The following is a 24,744-nucleotide window of genomic DNA, read 5'->3' as shown; positions in this document are numbered from 1 at the left end:
GTACAAAACAGTTTGGGGCTTGGGGGTTTCGATTCTTTCGGTTTTTAAAGAAGAGACTTTTGACAACTGCCTGGAATATGTTCCTTTAAGAACTCCCTACACGGTATGTATTTGCAATTTGTAAACACAACATGTCAAATCATGATTTGATTTGGTGGTGAGGCAGCCAGCTATTTGCATGTCAGGAGGTCTAAGGGAAACAAACTGACCCTCAGCCTTCCTCCATCCAGCCAAATTCTGATGGGACCCTCAAATAGCTCTGGCAAAGTGTTCTGTTTCTTTTGGATTTGAGGAATGCTAGTTTCTGTGAAGACAAGTAATTATTTCTTCCTTTATTTTGCTGCACAAGTTACCAAGAGAAGCAGCTTAAAACCAAATGTGAGTATTAAGGCTCTTTTCTATTATTCCTTTATTTGATAATGTTTAACTGTAGTAGTTTACAAGGTACCTAATTTAACATTTTGAGCAAGTACATTGGAACTTTTTCTGCAGACACAAACCTTCTGCTTAACTTAGATGCAGAATTCTAGACATATATCAAAAAATAATAAATTAAATATTAATTTTGTGTACCAAACGAGATACTACTTTTTTCTTTGCATTTAGGCAATTGTTTTCATTTTATTTTTTGGCTCACTCATTATGTTACAGGAAGATTGTTAGGGGTTTCTTTTGTAATGAGATGAGGATTAATTTTGTTCACTGCAAAGAACAAGACAACAAAAAATAGTGTCTGCTGCTCCCTGTGACATGTGAATCATCAGTTTTATCTCTTAGCAAGATTTCAGAGCTATTTATTGCAAGAAAACTTTCTAGATAGTGTCTTTTCCACTCAAGTCACTTGTTTCTAGCATAACTAATTTTAACACCTAACACAGATTGTGGGTTTTTATTATGTTTTTGAAGTAAAACCAGTTTCCAAGGTGGTGTTTAGAGCACTACTTTGAATTGTTATAAAAATCAAGTATCATCTCCAGATTCTCCCTCCGTAAGGCACTTTGTTTTCCCTTTAAGTTATCACATTTTTTAGGATCATAATTTTGATTAGAAATTTGAAAGGAAAGAGTAGTTTTGAAAGGATATACCATTGTTTACAGAAATGATGCTGGAAATGTGTGTATATATTGCAGGATTAAAAAGGAAATAATGGGTAACAGTGAAATTATTCCTTAAATTAAAGCCCATGTACATTAATTGTACTTCTGCCTGATTTCATCACGGCAGTCTTTTTAATAATGAGGTTATGATTAAATTTTGACAATTTCCATTTCAATAATGGAAATGTTTGAAAATACATTTCTGTAACTGTCTCTTTTTCAAAACATCTGCTTTTCTATCCGTAGCTGGACACAGAATCTCTTACATTGAGAAGGCAAGTTTTAGACACCTTTTTTTTCAGTTTGCGGTTAATATTTTCACCCATCTTTTTCCTTCTGTTTGTGTGAGGAATTGACATTTCTAGAGTATTTTAACAGGACAGGCTGTAATGGATTTAATATATTAACATTGTAACAGATTGCTGATGGTCTTCCTGTGTAATTTTATTGCAGTGTCACAAAAGTCACTTGATTCAAAGCTGTGTAATTGGTAGAAACTTAAAATGGCATCCTAACTGTCTTGTGGGATCAGACCAAAATGAAATCAAAAGCTGCTTGAAAGAGATTCTGATCAGCTGTGACCTGTGGTTCCTCCAGGTTCTTTGCAGGCAGTCATAATTTATGAAGCCTGTATTTTTGTTTGAGTTGGTAGGACATACGTTCTGTGAGCTATCTACCAATAAGCCCAGCTTGCTTCAGTTTTTTTCCGTATCAGTTTTACTTCTCAAAAGAAAGGAAAAGTTAAAAACTTTCAGTGTTGCCTAACCATGGACAGACAGAAATGTGAAAATCTTAACCAGCTTGCTTCCAGGTGTCAAGCCCAAAAGTCAAAAGGTAAGAGGGTGCAATTCTGACCTTGAATGAGCAGCCCTTCTCTCAGCCAAACATCTAGAGAGATGCTGTTCGGGCTTTTAGATCACCTGGGGAGTAAAACTGACCTGAGTTTTTCTGCACAGCTCCCTTCCAGGTAAGAGTAAGGTGATATAGCTAATTCTAGTGTGCTTGTAAAATGAATGGTATCCAGTTCAGCTTTTCTGTTAAAATCTCTGAAGCCCCAGCTTTGGAAGCTAGCCTGGTGAATTGCTGCTGCTGCTCCACTTGTGCTCCTGCAGCCCATTTCATTCCTCTGGGGACAGCAGCTAGTGAGAAAGGAGGCTCCAGACCCCTCATTTCATATATTTAAATTTTCCTGTAAAATGTAAGAGGGAATGGAATGAGGACTGTTTGGCAGAAATATGCAAAGATTACTCCTAAACCACTGAACTGATGTATTGAAAACAAGTTAATAAAACCCCATGACATAAAATCCTGCAGCGGAGATACCGTGAGGGACAAGACTACTACAAAGGCCAACTAATCTCCCTTGGTTGCCTTTGTAATGATGGCTACATTGAATTTCTGCTAGAAATCACCCTGTAGAGGACTTTCTCTCTCTTTTAACTATAAAAAATGCTTTGTTCATTAGCCTCAGGAGGCTTAGGTTAGCTTTTGTGAATAGTCTCATTCTTCTCTGATACTGTACAATATACACAACCTGTCACCCCTTCCTGTTTCCCTAAGTCTAAGGTTTTTCTTTCATTCTTCTTCATTCATGCTAGCAGGTTGCTTCTCAGCCATGATTGCCTTTGAGATTGGATTTTTCTAGGTCTGCCTATAAGGACTGGCAAATCATTGTACATCTCAATGTAATATGGATAATGGATCTGAGCAGCCTGCCCTATTTATTGCTAGCCTCATCCTTGGATAGTTTATAACTTGGAAAAATCTTCATTTTTCTATGTGTCTTCGTGCATCGACAGGAGAATTGATAGGAAGAAAGACCTAGGGACAGGGCATGGATAGTTGTTAACAGAGCATGGATAATTGTTGACAGATCACACACACAGGAGACCAGAATTCAGTCCAGAGGGACCTCCAGCAGGTTTTTCTGTGCCTCAGTTCCCCGTTTATAAACTGTTTTTTTACACTGGACGGAGAAAAAATAGTTCAAAGCCATGTTATCCAAAACTGTCTGAAATCAACCCAAATTGACTGGAAAACCCTTCATAATTAGGGTTTCAACCAGTGTAGCCCTAAGTGTTCTGACACAAAGCTGGAAAAATTCCACCCAGAATATTTTGCAGAAGAATATTAACAATAATCTCAGAGTAATGAAGGACTATTGCAAAGTTCACAACTGGAATGTTTCATTGCTTCAGCTGATTTTAGAAGTGCTTCTTACCTCAAGCACTGAAGGCTGACCAGCCAGCAAGCTTTGTACAGTGTTTTCCTCTACCCCAGCCCAGTGCCATGGATCCAGGCTGATGAGCAGAGCAGTCTAATGGCAAAGGTGTAGCAACTGGCCTCTTCCCACTCCTCCAGGTTTGCTCTCTGACCTTCAGCAGCAAGTCAACTACTTTGCTTTGACAAGTATTAACCTTTCCATAGACAAGTATCTCACAACTGTGTTTTAGGATTATTATTTTATTGTTATTAGAAAAGCATTCTGAAACCTTTGAAAAGAAGGCTGTAAAACACTTCAGACTATTAGATTATATCTCCATTTATCAGAAGCCCAGAACAGTAGTAGGTTCTAAATCTATTTGGCTGTAAATCTATTTATCAGTAGCCCAATCTGTTTCAAGCGAGCTCTTCAAGTTTCAAATTCAGCCACATCATGATTCATTTATGTATTATAACATTCAAAATTATGGAATAATTAGAGTTCTGTGAGTCTGGGACTCTATTTGCATGAGAAGAGAAAGGAAAAGCTTAGAGGAAAAACTGTTTCACACATCTAATTGTCCATCTTTGTTTAGTTTGGTGCTTGAAAATTGAAGAGCATTGAGAAACATTTCCAACTAAAGGCTCAAAATATTTTTTTTTAAATACAGTAGAATTCTTAATTTGCCTAATAACTTGCTTTGACTTTTTACTGAAAACATTTACCAAATTTAACATAAATTAGCAAAAAGGACTTGAACTGTTTGGTTTTTCCTCAGTGTAGTTTCTGTTGCTGCTTACCACTCTCCTCATCCTCAGATGGACCTTATCCCTCAAAGCTTGTCAGGGTTGTGGACTCTCAGCATTAACCCATATTGAAACTGGTCAGTTCCATTCTAGGTTTGCAGATAAGCTGCTACATGTCAGGCTTCTTATCATCACTTGAATACACTTTATCTGTTTAAGTGGTTTCATTGTTCCACAATATCCTTGAGTTAAATAGTGTGTCCTTAAAATGTTCCTAAATGTTAGAAAACAAGTTATTCATTCTTACCAAATCAATTTCAGAATTCAAAGACTTTACTGATGGTTTTTATTTGTCAGAGTCAAATGCTGACTGTCTTGGGTGTTCAGATACTCTTTAGCCTTGATTTTCTTTCAGTCAGAATAGGCCAATCCTACACTGGAACCAGGTTTTAGATAGCATGTATTTATAATCGTAGAAAGAAATCCACTCTGAAAGTCCTAGTGCCAAAAAAACAAACAAAAAAAAGGACTTTTTCACATGCCAGAACATTACAAAAATCCCAGCAGGGCAGTAACTGAGGGGTCAGTAACCTCACTTCATAATAAAGAAAGACAGAATACCACAGTCTGCTCATTGCAGGGTCTAATTTTAAATCATAGCCACTTTTAGGAAGATTGATTATGTTAAAATAGAAAGAAATATGTTTCATGTCTGGCACAATGGTGTTAAGTCTTAAGAGAAATGTTAGGATACCCAGTCACATAACTGTCCAGCAGACTTTGTCTCCTAAGTAGGCAGAACAGGTAACGTAGGAGGCACCAAGATTTCAAGTATATGGCAAAGGTCATGGGCAGGAGATGAACAAAACCCAGGCTGAGTCTCTCTAAAGACTGGTCCGTGTTGCTGCTTTCAGGACCTGAGAAGTGAAAATAAAACAGACTTGATGCCATAAGGTACTGTCTCATTTGACAGGACATTATCTACTCAACTACTTAAAGAGACTCAAGAGGTCTTCAATTAACATTTTTTTTTCTGGTTAGCAGATGATGCACACAAAGCTACAGATTTAAAGAAAAAAAACCAAACAAACAAGCAAAGAAACCTCCACATTTTTTCTATGCTCAGTCCTAGTAACATTCTGTCATTTTTCTTCCCTGGTAGAGAACCTTCGCTTTCTCCCACTTGCCTCACCCTTAAAAAAGTTCACTGCCTTTAAAAGTCCTGTTGTCAGCTTTTTTCCAGCACTGAGTTTTTACATTGTGAGTCATATATTCTTTTGCTGTGTTGGACTGATGATTTACTATCAACAGTGAATATGGGACATGTTGTAAAAGAATATGTATATCTGAATATTTCATCTTTTTTCCCCCAGCCCAAGGACCTGCAGGCTACCCTTGATGTACTTGCATATTTAAACTAATAAGGTTTTCCAGATTTACAGTCTGTTTAAAACAAAGATGGGGCAGAGGAAAATAGGAAAAAGTCACCCTGCTATAGTTCCACATCTTCAGTGAAATGCACACACACCCAAATTGTACTAGTTTGTTACTGGAACCTTGGTGCAGATGTTGAGACTTCATAAGTGAATTGTGCTGGGCACTCCCCAGCAGATAGGAGGACACCAGCCCTAACATGCAAAGTTCAAAACCTAACCCAGAAAATATTAAATTGCCTAATTTGACATCCATTAATTTAGTGTAATTATTTAGCTACATTAAATTACATACATATGCAAGTGTTCCTGGACACATGTTCTAATAGGAGACAAACCAGACATTCATGTAACACTTAGGGGAAGCAGAAGGAAGTTAAAGAAGTCTGGCTAAGAACACCCACAGTGTATTTTCACATTGGTTGGTTGTTGCCCACTTTCCTGTAAACCTTTCTCTGTCTCGGTCATGTTGTATAAGTAGCTCATTACTGTAAAAGTGGTAGTATACAAGAATTACCATGTCTTCCAGGTTTTCTGCACTGACCTTTCTTGGGCTGGTCACCTAGCAGGTGCAATGCATGCATGCTTTAATAGGGCTGTGCTATTACTGGATCCTGGTATTCCAAAGAGATTGCAGTTGCAGAGGATTATTATCTTTTGATTTTCTGAAGGGTCTGAATCTACCTTTTTTGTGATTTCTAGTGATAGCTGCACTGGAAAAATAATTCAATTTGATTCACTTTCTCCAGTGCTTGTTTGTAGACAAGGGGTACAAGATATCTGCATTTTTTACCATGGTTTGTGTTTTCTCCTGCAAAAGCAAATTGGCCTCAGTTTTTTCCAATTTTTCTGAAGGAATTAGACCACTTCTGTATCAGAGCTTCTACACAGGGGGTTAGTGTTGTGCAACTAGAATGCATTACCTTTGTACCTATAATTACTTGATCTTTGATTTCTCATGTTTAAACATAGACAAGTCTTTATAAAGTCACTCCTAAAATTACTCAGCCTTCTAGCATGGTTTTTAAGTACTACTGGTAATTATTCAATTTCTGTTATTTCAAATTTAGAAATTCAGAAGGCATCATTCCATGGACTGAGCTGCTCTCCTGTCTTTTCTGATAGACTAGATAAACAGAGCAACATAGAACCATAGGATCATAGAATGATTCAGGTTGGAAGGGACCTTAAAGATCATCAGGTTCCAACCTTCCTGCTATGAGCAGGGACACCTCCCACTAGACCAGGCTGCACAAGTCTCATCCAACCAGGCCTTGAACACCTCCAGGGCAGGGGCATCTACAACTTCCCCAGGCAACCTGTTCCAGCACCTTCCTGCCCTCATGGTGAAGAATTTTTTCCTAAATTCTATCCTAAATCTCCTCTCATTCAGTTTAAAACTGTGACTCCTGTGAACTTAAAAAGCAGTCCAGGGCTTGTCTGCAGGGCCATGTAATCTCTGTTTTCAGTGTAAAGTTTGGTAAGAAGATGGCAGCCAAGTCTGATGGAGCTCTGCAAGCAGCAAAACTTGTCGTTGGGCCTAAAAATCTAAATACCTGGGAGCAATGATAACTGAGGTAGGGATCTTACATACCAACAGTCCTTGCAGTAGTCTTTGCTTTTCCTGAGCTGTAATGCCACCTAGCTCACAACAATCTTTAAACAGAGCTGAGATCAGAAATCTTTAGATTTTTTTTTCATTTTTATAAGGTGTCATATTTTTTATTACAGAAGTGCTGCAGCTCCGGTTATTTTTTCCTCAGAAAACTGGGTCAGGTTGGCACAGTGCAGTTGGAAGAGAAAGGGAAAAGGTTTTGCTGCTGCAGCAGATGCTTCATTAACACTTGGGGAGTTTATGGTCGGTTTTGGGGAAAAAGGTCTTTCTTTTTTTTTTTAAAGAGGGTAATGAAAATCCTTTCCGATTTTAGCTTGCTGCTAACGTTGCTGCTGCTGCTCATCTTTTTCTTATTACTCATTTTATTTCTTAAAGCAGTCCTAAAGTAGGTCACAGGCTTTTAAAGAACCAAGCAGGGAAATAGTTGTACTGCATAGTCAGTTGTGGGTTTGAGTTTGTTTATTTAAAGGGTTTTAATTTGTGTGATGTGCCTGTTCACAGTGCTCTTCATCCACCTTTCTGTCTCTGAAATAAAATGGAAGAGTAGAGATAATCCAGCCTCTGCAGTTGATGCATCTGCAAGGACCAGAAATGCATTATTTTTATTAAGATGTTAGAAATTCTAGTTGGCATCAGCATTGCCTGTTGAGGTACCAGTGACATGGCTGTTGTGTTTCATGGCCTGTGAGCACTTCGTTCCTTGCAGTATCACAGGCGTCATTTCCTATTCCTGTTGTTTTCCGCAGGAAATCTTTCCATCCCAAATTTTCAGGTAAGTGTGTCCCTGCCTGGTGGTGTTAGTAGATTGCTAAGGTGCTGCTGTACCTTTGGTGGATTTCTGCTCAGCTGTGCAAGCATTTTAACATTAGTGCATTGAACTGAGGGGAACTGGGAGGCAGATACTTGATGTGCAGACGCTGTTCGGGCAGAGCAGAAACTCACCAGAAAATTTGAGTACACTTTATTGCATGACCCTTTTGTACCAGATGCAATTCTCAAACCTGTTTTATGGTTGACTGAGAACACTGCCAGGAGTTTACAACAACAGGAACATCAATTCACAGCTGAACTATTTCATGGCTTCATTTTATTCTATAAACCTGATCGTAGTCAGGAAGGAATGAGCTCCATAATGAGCACAGGAGAAAATTCAAACTCTACCAGACTATATGAAAGACTGTAAAAAATGTGGGTAAGAACAATTTCAGAGAAATAAAAGAAATTCTCTAAGCCATCACATTAACCCTGCTTTTACTGTTGCTGGTGAAGATATTGACAGGAATCTGAGCAGGTAGAGCAGTGCTCTTGGTTAACAGCTTGGGAGAAACTTGAATCGATACTGAGCACTGCACAGACAGTTTGTCTCTACTTAAATTGTGTTACTGACCAAGCAATGCTGCTTGTCAGCTGAGCTTCTTGTGTTCAGAGAGTAACAGGGCCAGTTATTCTGTCCTGAAACCTCTGGGCACCAATGTAGTACCTGTATTAAATGATGAGTTGCACCCTCTGACCCTCATGTGTTGCTCAGTTAAATAAATAAATACATAAATAAAAAAGCAAATTATCTAGGTTTAATTCTGTAGCCAGTTAACAACTTTTCTGTCTGTCTCTTCTAAAAAAACCCAGCTTTCAGCTACTACATTTGACATGCTGATTTCTGACCTTTAATTTCTCTGTACAGTGGGTTTACTGTGATGGTAATTCTTGAGTTTTGCTAGTAGGGCTCACAATAGAGGAAGAATATCCATTAGGAGAGGTGGATATTGAGCTGTTAATTTGAGTTTCACTCAGGCTCACCTCAGAAGCAAGTACAAGTTCACTGGACAAGCTGGATGCTGCTGGTGAAAATTCTGTGGCTGAATTAAAGCAAATACCTAGCTTGCTGTAGAGGCAAGGAGGTTACCCACTCTGTAGCCAGTAAAGAGAGTTTGAAGGTCACAGGCTAGTCAGGGCTTTTCCACAGCAGCACTTCTGTATATCTGTGAACACTTATTTGAGGTACTCTCACTGCTCTGATTTTTCCTAGTTTGAATTTTAAGTAAGAGGCAATTTATGCCACGCTGTGATAAAAGAAGAATTTAGATAGATACAGCAGCATTTGCATTTGCATGGTGTAAACAAAGCAGACAGCAATACCAATTAAGGAGAAAATTACAGAATTCCTGGGATGCTCAGTCCTCTAGTGAAGCCAGAGCTCTTGCCCTTTTTTGCTCATGGCTGTGGAGTGTGTAACCATGGCACCACGTATGTGGTGTGGTTACTAAATCAGTCTCTAAATGAAATGCTTTGCCCAAGGAGTCCACCAAAACCCTGTCACTTGTGGACCTTGAAGCAACATGGCCAGATTGTTACAGCACAGTCCTGGTTGGCATCCATCCTGGCTGCTTAAAGTTAAAGCTCTGCACTCACTCAGTTACTTCCAAGACCTGACTTTATGTTATTTTGCCTCACCACAGAAGCAAAACAGCTTATTCAAAGTTCGTACCTTTGTCTTCTCTTTCCTAGAGATACTTGTTTTGACTTGATCTGTAATACATGTCCCTGGCTCATATTGTTCCCTAGCCATTTTTAGAAGAGCAAAAATTCTTCTGTCCTTAAACACTCAACTATAACTTCAAGGTATCACTGGGGAAAATTGCAGTTACTCTAAGGGAGGGAAGAGACAAAGCTAAAGTATTGCCAGTGTTTTGAAAACACAACATGAATTTAACTGTCTTGCAAGCTCATTTTTCTTGAGGATCAGGGCTCATATTAGGCCTAGGCACAGTAACAAAATAACAGGTTTCTGAGGAATAGCAGGCACCTGGAGAAATCAAGAAACTGTGATCTTGGAATCAAGCAAAAATTTCCTTGCAGAACCCTGTTAGAAACATTTATTTATAAAATAGTGGTACTGTTAGAAATTTTTTCTTGTAATGCTGTTATTGGCTTTACAATGCTGTCGTAACCTTGAGTCTTCCATGTATTTTGTAAATGTGATTAATTCTTCTGCAACTCCCACAAAAAACCCAGAACAAAACACCAAAATAGGGAAAATGAAATAAGCTAATTCTTGCCAACGCATGTTCCAACATGAAAACGTGCTTCACTGAAAATAACCAAGTGCCTGGGACAGCTTACAAGGGTGTACCCCTCATAATATATCAATTGAATTTTCTTAGAATTCAATGTTGTTATAATGATTCATTTTGCCATCGTTTTTCTTTCTTTATGCCTCTCCAATGGAAAGCTTTATTCTAGTTTTTTTGTATTCTTAAGAAAAAAGATGATGCATTTCAAAGACAGACTTATTTAGATTAGGAAATACTCCATTAGAATTGCCATACACAAAGGATACAGTATTTTTACATACATATCTACCTACATGTATGTATATATTCATTCCCACCTAAGTAGTGTTAAGGTTTCTGGGCTTTTTCTACTTACATAACACAAGGGTGTGAACACATTTATAGAAAATATCAAGAGAAATTACTAAGAGATACATAAGAGAATGAAGAGATAGATTAACATTGTGGCTGTGGTTTTTAGCTCCAGTGAGCCATCAAGCATTCCTTTCCTGATGGTTCCACATATATCAGGTAGCACCACTTCACAACCGTTTTCTCACAACTTTCTTCACTGTTAAGTGCTCTGCATTTTATAGGAAGCCATTTGAGTCTACAGAAAGTCCCTCTCCTAATATGTTGGAGCTAACTTCTAGCTTGATCTGCTGGAACAGCAGGCAGACTAGCCAGCTCTGTTGTTTTATTTTCATCTGCTTTATAATTCATACCATAAGGCTGCTGCGTTCTCAAATCTGACCCCAGGGACTGGTTGCAATATCCACACATCCTTTGCAGCATCTCTACTGCATTCCCTTGGAATATTCTAGCACTACAAGGCGTATCACACATCCATACCTACTAAATACATTAAAACTCAATGGTATTTAGCTTTGTTCCAATTTAGATAACAAAAGACTTGCTTCCCAAGGAATGAAGACATGGCTGTCTTTCACTGTGCCTAGGACACGAGTTAGCAGCAGGAATGCTGGAGTCAGCATTTCATTCCATGAGAGTGAATAGCATCAGACCTCCAGAGATTTCTTAAGTGACCTTCAAAACATGAAGTCTAGCTTCCAGCAAACTTAAAGTAAACATATTTCTCTAGAGATTAAGATCAAAGCACAAGAAAAACATTCTACTTAACTACGTGGTGCTCAGACCATTACTTACTTATTGGAGCAAGGGTAAGTGGTGCTGGGGGAGATGAGGTTCACTTCTTTTGTTGCATTGTCTAACAGCAAAAGTAGTTCACAAAGGTTACCCAGACCTCTGCCAAGAGATTTTAAAAAATCATCACTCTTGTTCATACCATCGCTGCTTCATTCCCAAATATGGTCTCATATCATCATGGTCAAACTCTGGAAACTTTCTCTGAACCAAAGCCTGGGGTGATTTGAACATTTTACCAGAGGAGCAGCTCAAGGACACCCCCACTCTGGCCTTGGGGGTACTCTTAATGTTCTCAAGTAACTACCATCATCTCTAAAACAGGAGCAACAGCACTGGGCTGCCATATCCATATAGGGCTTGGGGTGGATAATTCAGAAGTTCTGAGTCATTACAATACCAGATTTTTATGTGAACAGAACCTGGGCTTCCTGGAACATTTTGGCTTCTGGGGGCTGGGCAGGGGGACAGAAATGATCAAGATAACCACTTTTTAAATAAAATTGTTGCGTATGTAGAGTTTTTCACAGTTTAAAAACCTATCGCCATTCATAAGAATGAAAAACCAGCTGTATCTGTAGATACCTGAAGCTATTTGTTGGCAAGTTTTGTGCAACAAAAAGCACTGTAAGTAACATCAGTTTCCCATGCATGCCCTGTTAGGATTTTTGGCTGAGACAATAGTGTCAGGAAGCTGAGGTACTAATTCAGCAGGGAGGAGATCAGAAAGGTAGTTTACTCAAGGTTATCCTCAGGAGCAGCTCGTAAGTAATTCCCACCAAAAAAAAAAGAAATTAAAATTCCTCTGAAGTGTCCTATGACCCAAAATACAGAGCCCAGTTAACCACAAACATTCCTTGATTGCCTCCCAAGCCACCAATTTAGACTGTTTCCCCAATATAGAAGAAAATGAGCAAAACCTTAACCTTGATTTTGGTGATGACTCTTTAGTGTTCGTGTTCTGAATTACTGCTCTGTGTCTGGGTTTTATGTGTCATGTTGTGTCAATATATAGGCTGATGGATGAAAACTCTCTCATACACATGGGTTCATTCGTTTCACATTCAAATCTCATTTTGATCTTAAGGAAATGGAAGTCCAGATTCTAGCCCTGTTATGCTATTATTCCAAGGATATCACATAAAACACATCTGTAATATTTTTAAGCAAGCTTGTTTCCCACTGATCTGAGTTACAGATTATTTGACTTCCTTACTACACCCTGTCTTGGTTAGCACTAAGATTTAGGGCAGTCAGAAATACAATACATCAATTTGACTGAAAAGATTTTCAATTTACAGGAAGAACAAGTTTTCCATAGCTTGTGCCAAACGAACAAGTTGTTACTCTTGGTCTGAGATAAGCATTATCTCCTCTCTTCCTGCCCCCTTTTCACTGTCTTACTACTGTTCCTCCAGAAATATGTACTAAATGCCTGACCTTAGGCAATGGTGCCAGTGGAAACCTTCAATAATTGTTCTTTCTCATAGTTCAATCATTTTGAATTACATCTCACAACACAGAAACCCAGAAAAAATGTAAAATGCCTTTTTTGAAATGGATCCATGGGTATATAAGACAGGCAGTGAGTGCATTAAGCAAGTATGAGGGAGTAATTCCAAATTAACTACATGTAAATTCTCTGATGGCAAGTACTCTGTCAAATCTTGTTCTTCATATGCTTCTCTTCCTTGCTCTCAGGCTTTGCATCTTGTTGAGATAGAATAATTTTTACTGTTGTTCAAAGTGCAAAGATTTCAGCTGCCCAGCTCACTGATATGTAAATATTTTAGGAGACCTTCCCTGGTTGTTCTCAGATCCTCTAAAAACTGTGATTACTGGTGCTGACTGCAGAGATACTCACTGAGTTTAATGGAGGGTGTAATCCTATGAGTCTAGCAGATATTTCTGGATTTGTTTCACTAGGAATTTTCTGGATTGTTCCTCCTTCATTCACAGGAATCGAGACCAAATTTTAGCAAAGTGCTGTTGATCCAGCCAGCAACCAAAAGACTGAAATAAGTCTTCATCTCCACAATCCTTAAAATGTTCAACATCGTAGAACTATAAGCAGTTGAGGTTTGTGTGCTTATCCAAGCCTTGCTAGCCTGGAAAACTGAAGGATGGGAAACTTGTACAACTGGTTCTCAATAGAATTGTGGTATTTCCTGCAGTTGTCTGGCACAGAAACACAATCTATCTCTCAGTATTTTGGCACTGCCAACATGGAATCTGGCAATACAGAAACATGTAAGAAAAGACAATCTTTTCCAACGACAACAAGGGAAACTTGCTTGGACTTATGATTTTGTTACAGTTATTATTTTGTTTGTTTCTCTTTCCATTTTGCTCTTTTGCAATCCAGGGGTATTTGTGGCACCTTACGTTGGCACTAAATGTCAGCAGCACAACTGGGATTCTTGAAAAAACAGCCACATAACTTGGAGTCCCTGGTCTTCCTTCTGTTGGGTCAGGTAGAGGGGGTATTTTGAAAAGGAAAGGATGTGCAGAAAGACGGGAAATGTAAGAGAAAGCCAGAAACACACTTCAAAGTGTTCACCACTTCTCTTTGGCCTTTTAACTCTGCAGTTGGCTTAGTTTTTGAACTATTGTTCGTTTCTCCATTCCCTGATTTCTGGATAAACCATGCCTCACAATCCAGTACGTAATGCTCATAATGCCAGTAGTTGTACACAAAGAATGTGAAGACAACCTCATTTTCCAGTGTCTGACCTATCATTGTAAGCACCATTAGATTAAGCTGAAGGAATTTTCTTGCTCCTATTATGTAGGTAACACAACACACAATATATGTAGTTAAGGCTAACATTTTACTGTGGAATAGCCCAGCATTAGAAATCCAGGGCACTGCAAATGACCAAAAAATGCCTGACCTAGCTTTCACAGGCAAAGCAGCATTACTTACCCTTTGAGCAAGCAAACAGTCATCTAGTGAATTATGTGATTTTTCCATCTTTCCAGATCACATGGAGAACCCTGCCAGAATGACCAGCAGTCACACAGACTGTCATTACTGCCTGCAGTCCCTTCGGGGAAGGAAATATGCATTAAGAGAAGAAAATGCTTATTGTGTTGCATGCTATGACAGCCTGTTTGCCAACCCCTGTGAAGAATGCAAGCAACCTATCGAGTGTGATTCCAAGGTAAGGATTTAGCTTCCACTTCTTGTTCTTTGCTCAGTTGCACACAAGTCCCATTCCTGTAATGGCAGATTCTGTATCTAGCCCTCTGCATATCCCTGAGATGTTGTAGAGCCCCAAAACATCCACACACAGCAGAAAGAAACAGTGTTATTTTCCCAGAACAGGAAAGCTTCAGGGCCAAACATTAGGATATCTGCACATACATCTACCTCAAACATAGATGAGATGTGTGGACCACAACTAGACTCCATCCTTCACCCCCAGTGACTCTGGCTGCAGAGACTGCACAGTGCTTGAGGGACAGTAAGGTTGCTGGTGTAATTCAGTGGATTAGGATGAACAGCACTTTGGAATTTCTCAGAGATATCCTTTGTAACAAAAAATATTGAGTGTTGTGTAATTGCCTTTACTGTAGGTGTTGACATGCTGATGTCAGGCTGAAAAGAAAACTTATTTATAATTTGTGTATTATTCCCTCTGTCTTTTGGAAATGAAGGATATTATAATTTTAACTTAATTCTAAGCTTACCTCACTCATCTCACAGATGGCATGTTAGTTTCCAGGACTGGCTTTCCTTTCACCTCTCCCCTTTGTTAAAATATTATTAACAATAACAGTTGTCTGTGGCATTTGACAGGGTTTACTGTACCCCCTACTTCAATACACAGCCTATAAATCTGACTTTTAATTTTAAGTTCAGGTGAAACCTGTCAAAATGCTTTTGTTTTGCCAAGTTCATTATGCAGTGCTCACCTTCTCCCTGTGTTCACTTTTCCTAAATTCTTTTGAAATAAAAGGTCAGAAAGCTATTGAAATAAGGCTCTCAGGGGAGCTCCCCAGCCAAAGCACTTCATGGTTTTTAAAACACATTGTCTGAGCCCAGCTCAGTACTGTAAAGAGGAGTCTTCCAAAGAAACTGTTGATTTGGATGAAGGTTCTTCTCAAACTCTGATTGGCATTTTTCAACTGCAAACTTATATACAGAGGTCCAGTCAGAGTCACTTGGACAAAACGTGCTCTGGGCTCACTAATTACACTTTTAGAATTTAAATTTCAATAAGTGGCAAGACAGCCAATATCAAAGATCATTAACTAAAAGTTATGTCTTTGGACTGAACAGAAGGAAAAAAATGGAAGAAAAAAAGCAGAAGTAGCAAGGAGCACAACAGGCCAGACTCAGCTAGAGATCTACAGCTGGTTGTCCTACCTGTGCCAAACTGCTAGAGCTTGGCTCTCCTCACCTCCATCATATCCAGTTGTTGTCCCAGGCTGCTCTGGGGTCATAGACTATTTTCTAAAAGGTTCAGAGTACAAACTAAAGCAAAAGAAAGCAAGAAGGGCTCAGCACCTCCTGAAATGAAGCATGGGCTGTATTTCATTTTTAGCACTTTAAAGGGTGGGGATCTGGCAAAGGAGAAAAATGAGACTGGATTTATGTCCTTTTTGTGCTTCTTACTTCTAAAGGAGACCTGGAAGGGTTTTGTTTATTTTTAAGGTGGGGAGCAGAGGGGGGCAGAGGGGATGGTAGTAGATTTTTCCCTTGTTTTTTTAACCTTGGGAAAATAAAATCTGCTGTTTGCTATTTTTTTGAATACTTAGTGGAGGTCTCATACATATACTATTAGCTTTTCCATCCTCTAAGCCTGCTGAGTCTTAAACAAATATTTTCCTGCTAAGCTTTTAGGAGGGGTTATGTTAGGTGTAAACAAAAGCAACGATTTTTTAATAACCTTCTTAAGAATTATTTTGTTCTCAGTGAGATATTAATTGCTTGTTTTCTGCCATAACATGATCTTCAGTGTTGGAAGAAAAAGTAGTAATGTTAAAGAATACACAAAGTTAATTTAAAAGTCTGTAGAGAATGCACTTCTTGTCATGTGGCCTGTGCACCTTAAAAATGTTGATCAGTCACTTCTCCTCGAAGGGCAACTGTAAAATATACAATGATTATTCCAATAAAAACATACCTCTGATGTTACATAAAGAAGGACTATTGTCTGTCCCAAAGCAGCTCCTCAAAGGCCCTGCAGGAGTTCCTCAAAATATCCTGGTGCAGTAACATTAAGTACTTATATCTCATCTGATCACACTTCCCATCAGACAGACACACCTGTCATCTCTTCAAGTCACCATTGCAATGCTCTCCACTTTTCACTTTATTTCTGGGGAGAGCTGAGTGATAAAAACACTGTAAAGAGATGTCTCCATTAATGTGGACTTACTTTCTCCAAGGATCTGGCCTACAAAGGCTGCCACTGGCATGAGGGGTGCTTCAAGTGTGCCAAATGCAGTCGCTCCCTGGTGGAGAAACCGTTTGCTGCCAAGGACGAGCTCTTGCTGTGTACTGAGTGCTACTCTGATGAGTATTCATCTAAGTGTTTTCACTGCCAGAAGACCATTATGCCTGGTAAGACAACAGGGACCCTTCAGTGAAAAATGGAACTGCATTTTTATTTATAACTACATCCTTGAATAACTGAGCTACATGTTCCTTGACTTTTAGAAGAGCTTTCGAGTGACTACCTCTCCTTTGTGTGTAGTACCCTCCTGGGAGTGAAAAGAGGGCAGGATTTTTACTAAACCAAATGCAAGTACATTTATGTTTACAATAGGTTTACTTCTTGCTATTAGCAACCTTGAGAATTCTACACTTTCCACTAAACTGCTTCTCAGCTTTTGATCACCAAAAGTTGAGACTTCCTGACATCAAGGACATCCTCTAGGCCTTTCACTGCTGTCACACCAGTAAAGCTCATACAGCACAGAGGCTGCCTAAAGGATGCCTCTTCAGAGGCCTCTAAGAGAAGCCACAGCACCAGCTGTGACAAAATGAAGCAGCTTACTTAGGAAAGTGGGTCATTAACTTTGGACCAGGGACCTCCCTCAGTGCTTGAACCTTTTTACAGATCACATGCATAACTCCAAATACCAGCTTCAAACTATCTGCTGTAGCCTCACGACTACTAGTTGGGGAACCTTTGACCAGGCACATCAGTAAATTTGGCAGTGACACAAGAATTTTACTTTTCAGTAGATCTTAATGCCAAACAATAAGGTCTGAGCTGTGAAGAATTGTTGTCTTAGTATAAATACTAGGTTACTGATGTGGTTCAACCCATTGATTTGAATTTTTACAGTTTATTTCCTTTTCATTACAGGTACTAGTGTATTTTCATTACAGCTGTATTAGTGGAAGTAAATATTGTAGCAGTATAGTTATGTTCAGTTTAAGGATAATATACTGCTTAAACTTTGCATAGTTTAAAAAAAATCTTCTCTAATAGTTACCCTATTAGATGCAATGAGAATAGTACCAGAATATACTCAGGTTTGCATTGTTATCCCCTGGTGTATATCCACCTTGCAGATTTTGCCCCAGAGTCTAGGAGACTAAATTCTTGCAGCAAGGGCTGAGGGTAGGAGTAATAGTGCAAACAGAGAACACAAGTGGCATGGAAATGTCAACCAGTTTCTAAACCATTAACTTTTGCCATCATCTTACTAGCTCTGTGTTGAAAAGGCCCGGTAAGCAAAGTCAGTGAAGTCAGCCTTCTGTTCACTGGGAGGAAGCTGCAAACCTTTTATGTTTAAATACAACCAGTAGTTTCTCTCTCCACCAGCCCCAGAGTCCAGGAAACAGGTATTGTGGGATTAAGCTGTTACTACAGAAGTTCTCTTCTTTGCGTGGAAGGGATGGTAAAGCACATGGCACCAGTCTGATGCTACCCGCAGGGGAGGAAGTTACAGTGAAAATCTCTTGAAAACAAAATTCTGAGGTATATGAGGTATCTTAGACTTTCACATCCACATGAAGGTGTACAGGGCACCTGTTCACAGAACTAAGAGCTCTGAAACTCTTCTCCCAGATGTTTAACTGCACAAATTTCTGTCCTTGCACCGTATCAAAAGTATCTATTTAACCATGATAAAAAGAATGGTTGATCTAGGATGGAATTGATGAGCTATGAGAAGAGGCAGTGTAGTGTGCTTTGGCACAGAAAAGAGATTTACTTTTAACAATATTGCCAGATTAAGCTGAATAAAATAAAAAGCAGATTTATAAGTGGAGGAGCCTTAGTTTAAGGAAGACAAAAGACTGGTCATTAATAGATGCACTAAACATGCAGCGAATAACCTTTAATTGATAGAAATGTTGTGTACCTGAACTGAGCTGGCTGGCCTGAGAGAAACTCTGAGCAACCAAAGCAAACAACAGAGAAGTAACCCTAAAAGATTCATATAAGGACTCTAAAGGATTCATGTAAGACTTTCAAAATCACAGCTTAGGGAATTTAGCATATCTCCTGCCAGGTGATCATATGGTGCTCAACGTGTTCCTGAAATGTCAAGTAAATAGTTTAACAAATAAATACTTAAAAATGAGGAGCAGTGGAAAGAAATGGGAATGTTAGTTTGGAGAAGAGAAGGCTGAGGGGAGACCCCATTGTGCTCTACAACTACCTGAAAGGAGGTTGTAGGGAGGTGAGCGTTGGCCTCTTTTTCCAAGTAAATAATGACAGGACCAGAGGAAATGGACTGAAGCTGTGGCAGGGGAGGCTCAGATTAGATAACGGGAAGAATTTCTGTACTGAAAGAGTGGTCAGGCACTGGAACAGCCTGCCCAGGGAGGTGGCTGAGACACCATCCTTGGAGGTATTCAAGAAATGTGTAGATGAGGAATTTCAGGGCACGCTCTAGTGGCCGAAGTTGTGGGGTCCTTTTGAGGGTGTTTTTTGGTGAAGTGTATGTGGTTGGTTGTCTTGTTTTGGGTTTTAGTTGGTTGGTTGTTCTTTGTGTTGATGGTTGGACTCAGTGATGTCAGAGGTCCTCTCCAATAGTGACGATCCCATAATTCTGTGAAACTATCAAATTGAGGGTAAGTGCTTTCTTGAATAATCCAATCCTGAGACAGAAGATTAAAAACAAGAGTATTCCCGACATTTAAAACTTATGTTACAAGACTGTATCTGAGGGGATTGTTTGCTTTTTGCAGGTTCCCGTAAAATGGAATTTAAGGGAAATTCCTGGCACGAATCTTGTTTTGTTTGCCAGTATTGTCGGCGGCCTTTGGGAACACAACCACTGATCACCAAAGATAAGGAGAACTACTGTGTACCCTGTTATGAGAAGCACTTTGCCCACCATTGCTACTCTTGCAAAAAGGTAACTAAACATAAAGTGGAAGAAAAGCACTAATGAGGTCATATTGCTCGTGGGGGAAGGGGATGGATCATGTAAAGTGTCTGGTGAAATAAGAGTAAGAGTAGAATCTTCCTTCAGGCATTGGACACAGAAAGACAACTGTGACAGTATCTGCTGTCCCCTCTAGCTAACACTAATCTAAGCCTGATTATACTTAAAATAAATTCCTCCCTCAATTGTTCATGTTTTAAAATTGTTTCTAGCTGATGAAAACACACTGTTCTCTAGGAAAATGTTTTAAACTGCTTTATATGTCAGAATTTAACTTATTCTTTAGTACCTGTATTGCTCTGGAAGCAAAAATTACTCTTTTTTTTTTTTTTTTTTTTACTTCATCAATAAACATGAAATAACTATAGGAATTATAAGTTATCTGCAAACCTCTAACATTGCTCTGTCCTTGTTTGTTAGGTAATCACTTCTGGGGGAGTGAGCTACCATGACCAGCCTTGGCATAAAGAATGCTTTGTGTGTGCTGGGTGTAAAACCCTGCTGACTGGACAAAGGTTTATTTCCAAAGATGAGTACCTGTACTGTGTAGACTGTTTCAGCAAATCATATGCTAAGAGATGTGCTGCTTGCAAGAAACCTATTACAGGTGAGTCTCATAAAGTCACAAAGATGACAAGACACCGATGAATCATCATTCTCCTCCCAAAACAGACCTTTACTTTAGAAAAAAGCACTAAAAATAGTCCCATCATAATGAAAGACCGAAGGGGTTAACTACTGAAGGTCCATCACATGTAAAGTACCTTGCTAGGACATACTGATCACATGTGTTCCCTAACGGCTGAGGATTTTTTTCATGTACCAAAAGGAGTTCCTCTATCATTTGATTTAGTGCTTTCTGCACTAAAATTCATCCTTAAGAATATAAGAAAGGCACTTTTTGGCCGTTTCCAGGACAGTACAAACAAGTCCCTGGTGTCTGTAATTTCTTCAGCCTTGTTTTCAAATGCAAATGTGATCAAACTGAACAGGAATTAACTGCCCGCTGGAAAGGCACACCTGTCCAGCTAGGAAGTTTGCCAAGTGCAACAAAGCTCTATTGCATGCATCCTTGTGTACTTAGATGATTCCAAATTAGACATGTAAGTCACTAGTCTATGAAAGCTGAAGTTTTCTGAGAGCATTAGCTAGTGTTCTGCATTGTCGTTCTGTGTGAACTCAACTGTTGACAAGTATCTCCTGATTGGTGCAGGTGTTACTGCTGCACATGTAAGTGGCCAAAGAAAATTACCAGTAGCTAATCAAATGGGTATGATTTTTTAAAAAAACAAACCCACAACAAAATAAACAAGCAAAAAAATAAAAACAAAACAAGACCACATAGAAACTCAAATTTGTACACACACAAAAAACCAAAACCAAACAAAAAGAAACAAAACACACACAAAAACCCAACACACAAAAAAAACCGCAAACCAAAAAAAACCAACAAAAAAACCTGAACAAAAAAACAAAACCCCTCAATCCAACCCTTCCAAAAACCTGATATTTTCTTTCACACTCCCTGTGCTAGGAACTCCATGATCTGGCAATTTTCAAAAGACTCCATCTTGAAGAAACTCAGGTGTAAATAATTAAATTTCACTAAATGTTGCACACAAACTGTATGTATCAACCCGTTGCAAATAATTTTCATGACAGTTTGTTGGGAAGATCAGCAAACCTGAATGGACATTGTGATAAACTCATTCTGTTCAGAGCTCATAATGGTTCGTGAAAACAAACGAGTGACTTGTGGCTTTGCTTAAATTATTTCTCACTGCAGTTAATTTTAATTTTTTTTTTCAATTCAGCCAACAAAGGATACTTCAGAATATGGATTATTTTTTGCTTGTTGGTTTGTTTGCTCTGTGAATGACACCCTGACCACACATCAGAAAACAAACTGTTGCGTTTCTGTCCTGAAATACTGGATTCACATCATCTTTCTCACAATCTCTTTCAGCTCTTGGAGGTGCCAAATTTATCTCATTTGAAGAGCGCCAGTGGCATGGGGAATGCTTTAACTGCATGAAATGTTCTGCCTCGTTGGTGGGCCAGGGATTCCTCACTGAGCAGGATGGTGTCCTTTGTCAGGAATGCGGCTCTGCTTCCTAGCTCTGTGTAGAGCTCTACAGCTGCATTACTCTCCCTCTGTAATGATCTACTTCATTAAGCTTCAGTAAGAAATATCATATAAAATTTATAACATTTATTTAGTCATTCAAGCAACTTTCCAAAAGCACTCTCATTTTATAATAGTTCTTAACTGCTTATAAAAAAATAATAATAATTAAAAAAAAAATTAAACAGCCCCATACTGGTTAAGAAAATAATGCAGAAAATATTGCTATTAAATATTCAGTCTAACTACAGTATGTTTCATCTGGTAACACACTGCACTCTGCTGTTAGAAGCTTAAAAATTTACATTTCATCTCCCATGAAGCTAGGAGGATTGTGAAATATCTGTGTGGCATATGATTAATGTTGAAGCACTAGCACTGCTTCACAGGGACAGACCTTGCTGTGGAAAGCTGTACATGTGCATTTTTCTATTGGATCATAACATTAATGAAAACTTGTAAATATCAACTTCCTCCATACTCCAGGCAAAAAAGCTATTGACAAAACAGGCAGAAAGTGGGAGGAGGGGGTACTTTTTCATAGAGGGCCACCAAATAAAAGAGGCCCATTCCAGGACAAGATAAAGGGAAAATAAGGTCATTTTCCTCTCCTTACTGAGATTGCTCCTTGGAAACACAGTCTTCAGTCATCCAAAAAACTGAGCAATAGGTCTTTTCCCGTAATTGGTTAACTGTACTTCATTTTTCAGGCATAACTGCTTTACAACATAAATAAATAATTATTTAAATAATAAACATAAATAATAAATATTTGAGCTGCTATAAGAGGTGATTATTGCCTGATTGGACAGTGCTGATGTACACTTCCCTATAGCTAGCATGCCTTAAGATTCACTAGACCTTCAAATACACTTGTAAAATATATATGTTTTTATTAATAGACACAAGAGCCTACTCATACTTTTTCTCTAAACCTTGCATTTCTCCTCCCCTCAAAGTCTATTTGCCAGCAATCAAAGCACTGTTAATGGCCTTACCATTTCCACCCTACTGGGTCTTTGACTCACAGTCTACCCCTCTTCTTGTAAATGCCTGCTTGTCTACAGCAGGCTAAAAGCTCTTCAGAACCTAGACCCAATTCATTTTTGCCACGTCACATGCATTTGCCAATATTATATCAGAAATTTGCAGTGTTGTCATTGCAAGCTAGGCAGTCCTTGCTTGTAGTAGAAGGTATTAGTTTCTAGGTACCTGGCTTTGAGAAGGCTATACCTGCTTGTTGAGCTTCAGCACTCAAGTGTCACTTATTAAAGGTCATCTAGAGCTGAGTTAGAAGCACTTCTCTTCTTCCTTCTTCCATAGGGTATGTTACAGTGGCCTGATTCAAGTAACAGTGTCTGTACCAGCTGGTTGGGAACTCCAGTCCTCATCTCACACATATTTAATCATAGAATCCTAGAATGGTTTGGGTTGGAAGAGACATAGAAGATCATCTAGTTCCAACCCCCCTGCCAGGGCAAGAACACCTTGCACTAGACCAGGCTGCACAAAGCCCTGTCCAACCTGCCTTTGAGCACCTCCAGAGAGGGGGCATCCACAGCTTCCCTTGGCAACCTGTTCCAGTGCTTCACCACCCTCACAGTAAAGAATTTAAGCCATAGATTCTCCTTTAGGCTCTGACCTTAAGTGCAGAGAGTTATTTGGCTGACTTGAGTGGGCTTTATTCGTACTGAAGACAATCACTACTTTCGGTAAAAAAAAATTTTAAAAAAATAAAAAAAATAGAATATGTGTGCGTAGCTAAACCAGAGGTGAACTGCAGTGGCATAAAATCAGTGTGGGTAATGACTGACCAACAAGTACATAGCAGCCTGTTTTCCAGTCAATAAAATATTGATCTTTCGCCCTACATGGTGTTCGTTTTGCGTTTTCAGCTTCTTCTCTCATGGCAGCTTTTATTGCAGCCTAGAGTTTGATTAGTTTATGCTTTTTCATTTCATCCCAGCTGCTTCCTTTTCTGTTTTCACATTTCACATGACTGATACAGATTCTTGGTAAGACTTGGATTCCCATAAATAGAAATATGTTTCATTGCCTTAAATAAATATATATATACACACACACCCATATAATGGTTCACTGTTATGTATGATGTTCTAAAAATGTGCACTGAGTTATCAGAAATTATCCCATCAGCAAATGTTAATTGTTTTAATTTTTTTAAATTAAAATGATGAATCACCAGACACAGACTTGTCTGTGGGGTGTACCTTTTGTTTATGTTGTGTGGAATAACATGAAGAAAATTGCAATAATTTGGACTGATTATTCAGTCTTGTCTGAACCATCTCCCAGCTTAATTACAAAGTGTTGCAAGAATTACCAGGCAGAGTCCTAAGACATGGCAGAGTCACGGGTCAGACACACTGATCATGATAATCTCAATCTTCCAGCCTTAACATTTAGGAAAATAAAATTCTTCTCTGACTCATCAACTGATTATATTTTTAGAAATACCAACTGAATTATTTATTTCTGCGGCAGTAAATACACTACAGTCAAACCTGAAACTGAGCATTTTCACTTCAGTGTAATAATAAGAAATAAATGTGATTGCTATAAATAGTTTGAAAAAAAGTTATCACAGAATCACAGAATCTTAGGGATTGGAAAGGACCTCAAAAGATCATCCAGTCCAACCCCCCTACCAGAGCAGGATCACCCAGAGCACATCACACAGGAACGTGTCCAGGCAGGTTTTGAATGTCTAAAGCGAAGGAGACTCCACAACCTCTCTGGGCAGCCTGTCCCAGGGCTCTGTCACTCTCACAGGAAGGAAGTTTTTTCTGATGTTTACGTGGAACTTCCTATGTTCCAGTTTGCACCCATTGCCCCTTGTCATACCACTGGACACCACTGAAAAAAAGCCTGGCTCTGTCCTCCAGACACTCACCCTTAATGTATTTGTAAACATTGATGAGGTCACCCCTCA

At 39.0% G+C, this 24,744-nt stretch overlaps 1 protein-coding gene across 2 annotated transcripts; it reads left to right on the top strand.

Annotated features, from left to right (window-relative positions):
- Positions 1-210: 210 nt before the first annotated feature.
- FHL5 (four and a half LIM domains 5) lies at positions 211-23,998 on the top strand. 2 transcript variants are annotated; one of them, XM_051615603.1, is made up of 6 exons: positions 211-378; positions 14,291-14,472; positions 16,706-16,880; positions 19,467-19,636; positions 20,087-20,273; positions 21,633-23,998. In XM_051615603.1, the coding sequence occupies exons 2-6, from the start codon at positions 14,296-14,298 to the stop codon at positions 21,782-21,784; spliced, it is 861 nt and encodes a 286-aa protein (XP_051471563.1). In that variant the 5' UTR covers positions 211-378; positions 14,291-14,295; the 3' UTR covers positions 21,785-23,998. The 2 variants fall into 2 exon arrangements, with proteins under 2 accessions (XP_051471563.1, XP_051471564.1); XM_051615604.1 differs by lacking the exon at positions 211-378 and adding an exon at positions 11,263-11,325.
- The last annotated feature ends 746 nt before the right edge of the window (positions 23,999-24,744 follow it).

This window comes from Apus apus, chromosome 3 (assembly GCF_020740795.1).
Source record: "Apus apus isolate bApuApu2 chromosome 3, bApuApu2.pri.cur, whole genome shotgun sequence".
Lineage (NCBI taxonomy): Eukaryota > Metazoa > Chordata > Aves > Apodiformes > Apodidae > Apus > Apus apus.
Note: the sequence above shows the minus strand (reverse complement) of the source record. Positions and strands in the feature narration are given on the sequence as shown.

Excerpts from the sequence above, each read along its gene's own strand:
- FHL5 (XM_051615603.1), top strand. The coding sequence starts at position 14,296 with ATGGAGAACCCTGCCAGAATGACCAGCAGTCACACAGACTGTCATTAC. Across the intron at positions 16,881-19,466 it reads CCAGAAGACCATTATGCCTG|GTTCCCGTAAAATGGAATTT; the intron begins GTAAGACAACAG and ends TGCTTTTTGCAG. Across the intron at positions 19,637-20,086 it reads ATTGCTACTCTTGCAAAAAG|GTAATCACTTCTGGGGGAGT; the intron begins GTAACTAAACAT and ends CTTGTTTGTTAG.